Genomic DNA, 9,447 nt, shown 5'->3' with positions numbered 1-9,447 from the left:
ACCCATATCACTTCCGCTGTGCGCAGTAATTTCCGGCTCTCGTTCCTCGTTTGTTGTTTAATGTTTTACCGCAGCAGACGGTCAACGGGCACAGCATGGCACCTACTGTGATGAAACAAGGAGCAGCGTGTAACGGCTTCCTCGTACACAGAGCATTACATCCATCACCAACATCAAACAAGTATTTTCTGGTTATGGTCAGTGTACATGATCCCTTTGGTGTCTTAAAGGACTACAATTGTTGGGAGAATACCCCCTATTTCTACCTTCAATGTTCTCGAGATGAAAGCCAGGAAAATATATTCACTGAAAGATATGAAAATTTTATAGTCCTTTAAGACCCAGAGATTTCAATAACACAACTCACATTGACAAGAAACGAAAACGAGTGTTGTTGTGTTGTTTGTTTTTTTTAATGTTTATCAAATTTTTATCTTCAACTTTAAAGCTTAAAAAGAAACACATGTATCACACCACAGCTTATTCACAGTATTTTTCCTCATGAGATCACAGCTTATATTTTATTGTACATGTATAACGGGCTATTTGCACAACATAAAAGGCTTGAAGCTTCAGTATACTACAGTACTCTACACTTACGATTCACGAATAGGCGCTTTCGAAATCCAAGTACAGAAGTGCTACTCCATTCACATAGGTATAGACACTCTTGTACACAAAAGGCCTCCTTATACTGGTTATAGCAATGCAAACGAAAAAAAAATTATGACCATGAAGGTAAAAACAATGGGGGGATGATGACTGCGATAGGTAGTCACATATACACGTAGTTCTTGTCGATCTCTGTGGAGATTTTATTATTTGTACGAATTCCAGGCTTTTAAGGCTTCCACCCCTCCCTTTACAGTAAAGTGCATAACTCAGACGGCAAAGGATGAACACAGGGCTACAGGTGCAGATACTGCATTAATGTTGGGATCCAGCCATCGGCAGTACATCCTAGTAAACATCTTGCTTAAAGCAGGTCGAATAAGTGTCAGTACATCAAGAAGGAAGGACTGTGGAGGCGTTGAAAGAACGACAAAAAAAAATAGTAAAAACGCCGACTGTGCTTTCGTCACTGTGTGAACAGTAAATTTACATTTTCTGAACGACTAGCACTAATATGTTCCACTCCCAGTCCACCATCGAAATCGACTTGCACTTGCTGTCTCTTCTCAGAGATTCTCAATCTGAAAGGGTTTAAAGGAAGCGGTTTTTTTTTGTTTGTTTTTTTCACCACCATAATGAATAACACGCAGAAAGCCGACGGCTGGTTCGGGTGAGGCGATGGAAGAAGCGTGTTCTGGTCGTTAGAATACTCGGAAATACATCATTATCTATAGATCCCATTCCCCGTTACAAGGAATAGTACTTCAGCTGTATGCTTTTAAACTGCGAAAAATGTTGGGTGTGCTCTTACAGTTTTCCTCCTCCCCCTCCACCCACACAGTGTGTGACAGGATTTGTGGCACGACGAACAGTTGAGGTGACAGTTGGAAGATGGGGAAGGACTAGTAACGACGTCAACACACCTGGAAGAAACGTCTAACCTGTCCGTTTAAACTCTTGATTTTTAGTTTTAAATAACGCAAAAAATATATACACAACAAGTCAACCGACGACAGTTTTTTTAAGTGTAAGATAATTAATCCTGGGTTATATGGTGCCTGCAGCCAGTAGGATGCACAGACCTCCGTAATAGGTGGGTAAGAATTCTTCCTTCTTTCCCCGAGTTCATCTTTCGAGGCGTGAAGGATGTAAGCACGATTGCTGCAGCTTTTCTGGTTGGTATCGTGCACAGCATGAACTGAGTGACAAGAAGCCAGTAGTTTGTTCCATACAAGCTGCAGCGTCCATCGAAGATTTGAGGTCCTCAAGTTCTACACGATGATGTTCACTGGGAAGTGGGCAGCACTTAGGTGAAGGTTGGGACAAGGATCCACAAGATGATTCCCGCCACGAACACGAAACCGCACAAGGCGAACAGCGAAAGTTTGCAGAGATGTGCACGGCGCTGTTGGGATGTCATAGGAGCGTCCTTGGAGAAGAAAGTCGCCTGCACCACGTGGACGTTGACGGCACACGCCGATGGTGTCTGCGGGGGTGTCAACGAATCTTTTCGCGTTTTGCTGGGCATCCGATCGTCAAGCTGGCTGGAGGTCTCTGATTCCAGCCACATGGTGTTCTCCTGCTCGGGTACCTTGCGTTCCTTGTGGTTGAGGAGGGAATCGGTCTCGGGACTCTCCGGGATCGGCGAGAGTGTCAGACCCGGAAAGCCAAATAAACTGTAAGAATAGAATTCACCAATGGTTTGTTCACAACTGAAGTACTTAATAGAGGCGCAGATGGAGGAAAGAGAGATATATAAATAAATAAAAAGACAAAAATAAGAGGAAGACAGCAACATTTCAAACAAACCAATCCAAGCATTTTGCTGCTTTTGTTGTTGCTAAGTTCATATGCACCAACGTGCGCTCACAGCTTTCGTAGAAATCACGTGATATGTACAATGCAATCATATAACCACCCACACACACACAGAGGGACACTTAAACTACAGCTACCAGTCTCTTACCACAGCGTTGCGCATGAACCATAGACACGGTGGTGGTCAGCTATTTCTACTCTGGCTGATAACAACCCGCCTTTTATCTCAACGATCAATAGTTGTAAATACTCATTTGTTGCTACAGCTCAGATGAGACGCCATTCAGACACTTCCTCGCACGCTCAGCCCGCATGCACGCACAGACAGCACACGACACACACACACACACATGCGCGCGCGCACAGAAAAATATATTTGTAGAGATTGAAGCGAAAATCGATCCCCGACCCTGACTCTACGACTCACAGATTCTTCTTGCCAGAAACTAACAGATCCGCTCGTAAATACATTAACCGGACTGGAAGACAATCTGTGGCTATGCTTTGCATTATAAGCTAAAGCTAACATTGCTATCACATTCTTTGCCCTTCTCATCAGCCTTCTCATACCAATACCTCAGTCTGGCACTGGCAACTGTTTCCGCATGACGAATATTTATGGTTTGTGCCACGCTGTCGTTACTAAACCCCATTTTCTCTGCCCTGCACGTACAAGTTCTGTGTTGATGGCCGCGCCTTCCCAGTATGAAAATAAACGGGTAATCTGGATGGGGATCAAATGTTCGCACGTCAACCGAGGCTGAGTCCCTGGAACTAAACGAGGGCTTTACGTAAGCTGCTTGTGTGAGCACTTGTCAGATCAATACGTCCTGTTCATAGGAACCTCGACTGTACAGTGTACACTCGACTCCACACTGTACACTGTACACTCGACTCCATATTGTAAATTGTACAATCCACGCTGTACCGAAACGAGGACACGGCTTGAGTATTCTTTGAATACTACTTAGCACTGATCTGTTTTAGGACTTGCTGGACTTGCATATTTTAATTTTATTCACTCTATTTCATTGTTAATTTTTCTTGTTTCTCTGATCGGCTGGACTGTAAGACTGTGAGTACTACTCACATAATAATTAGCTGCTGTGACTGCCTAGCAACGGGAAGCTGTTGTGTAAGCGTCATTGTTCTCTACTGCTTTCTGTATCTGATTTCTTTAGTTACTCCTGACATTATGCTCTAAAGTTATTTGGAAAAAAATCTGTACTTACAAAACCGAAGCGATGTTTACATTCTGTACTTTCACACATTAATCCAATCGGAAGTTGGTAGAACTTTCATGTGTCTTTGGCAGATAACCGGAAAAACTATTTTTAAAACAAAGTTGAACAGACATTGCCGTCAATGGCTTTTCACTGCACCAACATGCTGACGTACTTCTAGTGCCAGCGAAACACACAGGCTAAACCTCTTCAAAATTCTTTTTTTTTTTTTTTTACTTGTTAAACGTCATAAAGTTTTGAACCATCTGATGATACTAGAAATATTAAAATGGACCGGCAACATCCTCGAGCACTGTGCAACGTATGAATATGCCTATCAGAGCTTGTGGCGTGGCAATTACCACTAGGATGAATCTGCCTATTCGACCTTATGAGAGAGCAGTTACCACTGTATACACAACAGGATGCACGACCATTAGGTCTCTGCTCTTTCATGTGTGGATACTGTCCTTATCAACCAAAAGCCGGCAAGCGGCTGCGTAATCCTCTCGGAGCAAGGGTGAGCGCTGTTCATCATCATAAGCTCATCCTGCTTCGTGGACTGACGGGCGAGCCTTGCAATATGTCGGTGATGTTTTCATGGAAGGTGTTGCTTTCACCCATAACGTACATCCATTAGTTTACCCACAGTCCCCTGCGCTTGAAGCATGAACGTGATGGCCGAAGATCACAAACGAAGTTTTACTGGTGGTCATGTGGCATTCCAACGTGTACGAACGTGTGTACGTGCACGAATGCGCGCGAGCTGACGAGAGCGTGTACGTGCGACGTTGCCGCATCGTCGCCACTGGATACGGCGAGCATCATGACGTCAAAGGCCGGATGCAGACCGTCGCTAGCAGCTGCTGCAACACTACACACGCAGCTACGGACAATCTTTTGTCAGCTGAGATACAGCTGCTTGTCTCCACGTGACCTCCGTCCAGGCGAGGTCAAAGTAACCCATACATATAAATAGACTGCTTTCTCTTACAAGCAACGGGCACACTGGAAACTGTATACAAGGTTTATCCTCAAGATTCTCATGGCTTGTTCGAGTGTACTCAATTGTCTACTGCTGTATTGTTTTGTTGTTTTTGTTACAGAAATTAGAAAAAAAAATTGATCAGCTTGACGGCCACCTTCCTCTCTCATCAATGGATGAAAAACAAACCCATTCAAACATGCATAGATACAGGGCACTTTCATTTACTCTGAGAACCAGCATAACTCTCGCACCGTCAGGCACACCTGGAATAAGAAATTCTTTACCTGGGGGCCTTCTGTTTGGGCATGCCGGCGTTCACGGTGTACATCTGGGTGACCATGGTGTAGGCATGGGACACGGCGCTGTCCCCGACACCCGCTCGCCCACCTGCCTGCTTGCTGGCTGGTCTTTCTTGAGCAGCTTGCACCATTCAGACTCTGGCGAAGAGACAGAAGGTAAAAGTCAGGTGCCACAATTCGGGCGTTGCCAGACAGAGTTTTCGCGCCTGACAGATAACGCCAGCAACAACAGTACAGGTTACAGGTGATCGCTCTCTTACTTTTGTTTTCTTGGCTCAGTGCCGTTAGCCTGCTGTGTATGATCTACAACAGTTCGTAAATTGAGATTTACCGATCAGTTAAGTAGTGTGCTATCTAGGGATGGAAGATAGTGGCAGAGATTATAAAGTGGGGAGAAAATGTCCGACTAGAAATGAATGTTGGGACTGGTTATGGTGGACTATTTACATTATACCAGAATGTGTGTGCTAGAATGTGGTTCTAACGCCAACATTTTCTTGCAGCCAAAAAGAAAGAAAAGATACAAAATCTTCATGGCCTTTTCAGCTTACAACTGTATACTATAGACCATAAAATTATATAATCCCCAAGTAGTAACACAAGCACGCTCCATGGTGGAGGACCTGTCGCCCTCGACCCAATGTCACCACACTCACAGTCACGATGCAGACACTGGCTGAAGGATGATGCTGTCATAAATTGTCTTTCCCCGAATAAGTGCCCACGAGGTGGCGTTCGTGATTGTGGATCAACAAGCATCAAGAGAGGTTAGAGTAGCACCACTTAACTCAATAACAACAACACTCCTCCACTCTTCACGAGACATCGCAGTCAGGCTGGCCACCTCAGCCTGATCCCCAGCATCTTAACAATCCGGATCGAGAAGTGGCTATCGAATAAGTGCACTTTAATTCGGGTGTGTAAATTATTTCATCGCTGTCTTGGTGACTTCGAGGATACATCTCATACTTTTTATATATGCACTTCATGTTGATAGCCCGAATACCACGATGGAAAAAAAAAGACATGAAAAAAATAAAGAATAAAAGAAAATGAAAGAAAAAAGAATGAAAGAATACAGGTATAATCTGCCACCCTAAATACACCTACTGGAAAATCCACAAACATAATTTTGTTAATAATGTTGTAAACACGACCCAAGCTGAAACATCGACTTGTCAACATGCGATATCATCCGGCTCACGTACTGTCACGTAACTGGGGCGCCGCGTGACAGCAGCGACATCTACAGCGCCCTGATTTTCCCGCACTTCGAAAGTAAAAACAAACGGCCGCAGCACACGTGATGTCTGTGACATCGAACGATTATCGATCCCGTGATAATGTAGACGCTGTCGTAGCGCCGTGGGTCACCCTTACAGTCAGTGTGCATCCACCTGATGCAAGAAGTGTCTTTGGCGGATACGGTCGAGCAGTGATGAGAGGAAATGTGTTGGAAAAGAATGTGTCTGAGGATATAGGGAACTCGGTCTACAGTGGCGAAGAGTGCTAACTTTTGACTTTATGACCTCGACACAGCTGACAGTGTATCGATACAGCTTGTTCCAGCAAGGACAGGAATAATAGGCAATCTAAGTTATTTTGTGAGTACAGTAAACCAAATTCTCCAAGTATTGTCACGGTGACACCGCTGACACGGTGCCCGAAGTTACCTCACGGGTCACAATTAGGCTCTTTACCCTTGAGAACCAGGAAGTAAGCGTGAGCACAAGCAGTCCAGACCTGGATCTTGGCAAACTAGCGTGGAGCAGTAGACATAGCTCAGTAAATCAGATTATTTATTTATACGACGACATGAGTGCACCACGGCAACAAAGCCCCCGTATTGAGAATTAAGTGGCAGAAGAACAGGCTTGCTTAAATTTCTAAAAAAATAGAGAGATAGTAAGAAAGAATCAGACAGAAGGAGATACAGAGAATACGGATCGTGCACGTCTTTTCCAATGATGAGAAGCGACGTGGTGGGTTAAATCACACCTGTGCATGCACGCACGAGTCTTGGATGCACAGAGAGATAGGTTTCGTCGTAGATCTCCTCCAGATCGTAGTGTGCCCAGAAAACGCTGGTTGCAAAAAGAACGACCGCGGATAAGGAGAGAGACGGTTTGGGTATTTCAAATGCAGAAGACCTCTTGTTCTTGTCATTCACCCTCCCTCCCTGTGGCACCACCGCTGGTCCTAAGTGACAGTGAGGTGCAGACGTAAGCAAGGAGCACGTGATGACGTGGCAGGAGGCAGCACCTGCGCTGAGCCTCTCAACGACAGCTTTATCCCGTGTGACCTCGCTCTGCACGTGTATCACGTTACGCTGGATATTGCTTATTTCAAGGCTAGCTTCAGACGTCTTTCACATATAAAAAAAGAACATGCGAACAAATCAAAGAAAGGCATACAAAAAATAAATAAACAAATCACGAACAGAAGAACGAACGAACGTAAAAAAAGTAGAAATACAAATAAACGAACACACCAAAAAAAACAAAAAAAAACTCAAACAAATTAACACAAAATAAAAGACAATAAACAAAAAACGTGACGTGTGTTCTTCGCATGGCCGTTATGTAACGTTTAATGTTTCATTTATTGGACAGGGTACAGTCTTCGCGTAACACGATGTTTGTGGGGTTTAATGTAAAGCATTCTAGTGCCACTGTATGTTCTACATCCTATAGTGCCCAGAGTGAGTGAACTAAAAGCTCTCTGTAACTGACTCGCCACCTCCCCATCCCCCCAACACAATTTTTATGTTGATGCGCTAAACGTCAGAAAATTGGAAACCCCCTCCATCTCACATGACTGTTTTATGTAAATCACGTGACTATTTTACGCAACCATCATGGTCCAGGTCAGCAAGGCATCAACAATAACATTAGCTCAGCTTAGGCGAAGTACTTTTAAAACGAAAAACAAGAACGCTCTGTTCTCTGTGCTACTGTCAAGGCATGTAATGAGAGAGACAGGATCTCTGGCCGTCTTCCAGGGTAACGTGGAATTCCAGCATGGAGGTGTTCTCTCATAAATATGGCTCCTCGGTGGGAGGAGGGAGGACTCTACTCCCACTTTTTAAGCTGTTCTACTCTTGGATATTTTCGGAATTGCTTCATCCCAATAGAGAGAAAGATGGGTTTATCAGATGCCAAGAGGGAGACTTAAGCGAAAACTAACCTTGGAAACACAGCATAGATTAACCGATATATATATTAAATTCAAACGCTACACGTTTTTTTTGTTTTTTTTTTTGTATACTGCCTGGGTATGCATCGTCAGGACTTACAACCACAATCAGTGATTTACAAACCGATGTTTTGACTAGTGGCAACTCAGCTGGCAAGATGTTGATTGATGGCAGACTGCGTGTTACCTGCTTATAACAAAAAAAAGAGTACACTGGCAATAGGAATACAAGAAGTCTGAACGACATCTCTGTGATGCATTATTTGGTAATATAAAACATTCGCGCATGCTTTTTTTTAAAACATTGAAAGTGAAACAACAGAAAGCGGCTCCTAATGTTTACCGATATCCCGTGGTGCTGAGAGATACAGTCAGGGTGGAACTGTTCCCAGGCAATTTACAGCTATTAGCCTATGATGAGATTCAGGGAGCGGTGGTGCAGGCGCAAGCCAGAGTCCTAGAAATTATAAAGCATAAATTTGAAGAAGGTTATTACAGCCTACTCAGTATCAAAGCGCTCATCAGCCCCGACAGACTGCGTGTGGTTCGTGAAGCTCTGCATCACGTTGGCAGTAATATAAACCGTTATTCCACACACTTCTTCCACACATAAAACACCCATATACACCCAAGTACACGCGCGGACACACACACACGCACCGCACGCATTCTCCGTTTCCAGGCCTCATTGCCCGACTGGGGTAGTGACTTTATATACACGAAGAGCAGGTGAGCGAAAGGAGGTTAAAGTATCTGACGGAACGAAGAAATGAAGGGAGAACAAAACGTAAAACGGTTGAAACTCCGCCCACGCGTAAACGGCAAAGAAGAAGAGGGGAAGAAATTGAAGAAAGGCAGCGACGACAAGAACCAGGACGAGGTTGACAAGATCACACGAGGATACGAAGAATGTAAGAAGTTAGGATGAAAAAAGATGACAAGGGCGACAAAGATGATAACTGTAGAAAATGTATTCTACCATGTCTTTTGTGAGGTGTTTAGTGTTGTGGTTGCTTGTTAGAACAAATGGTCGATTCTGTAGTAAAAGGGACATAAACATCATGTGCGGCAGCTGCACATCTCCCTGGCTAGCGCGACAAATCTCGCTGCCGGTGTAGTGTGGTGTAACATTCGTCTGAGCACTGACGTGGAGGCGCGCGTGGACGTACGGCAGGGGAATAATTGTTCACGGCTTCTGGTAGTGATTTCGGGCCACCTCTCCGGCGGGGTAAAACCAAGGAAAGAACAAGTAGGGAGAGTGAAAGAACTTACTTTTCTGGGTGGTCGAGGTGGAATTCGCCCGAAGAAATCG

At 44.4% G+C, this 9,447-nt stretch overlaps 1 protein-coding gene across 6 annotated transcripts in view; it reads right to left on the bottom strand.

The window, feature by feature from the left end:
• Positions 1-406: 406 nt before the first annotated feature.
• LOC112570969 overlaps positions 407-9,447 on the bottom strand; it is a 24,955-nt gene continuing 15,914 nt past the window's right edge. For all 6 annotated transcript variants that reach the window (XM_025249757.1, XM_025249740.1, XM_025249734.1 and 3 more), the window contains exons 2-3: positions 4,926-5,078; positions 407-2,288 (exon numbers count right to left, since the gene is read on the bottom strand). In XM_025249757.1, coding sequence (XP_025105542.1) covers positions 1,919-2,288; positions 4,926-5,071 — 516 coding nt within the window. In that variant the 5' untranslated portion in view covers positions 5,072-5,078 and the 3' untranslated portion in view covers positions 407-1,918. The remainder of the gene's footprint in view (positions 2,289-4,925; positions 5,079-9,447) is intronic.

Source organism: Pomacea canaliculata, linkage group LG1, assembly GCF_003073045.1.
Source record: "Pomacea canaliculata isolate SZHN2017 linkage group LG1, ASM307304v1, whole genome shotgun sequence".
In the NCBI taxonomy this organism is placed as follows: Eukaryota; Metazoa; Mollusca; class Gastropoda; order Architaenioglossa; family Ampullariidae; genus Pomacea; species Pomacea canaliculata.
Note: the sequence above shows the minus strand (reverse complement) of the source record. Positions and strands in the feature narration are given on the sequence as shown.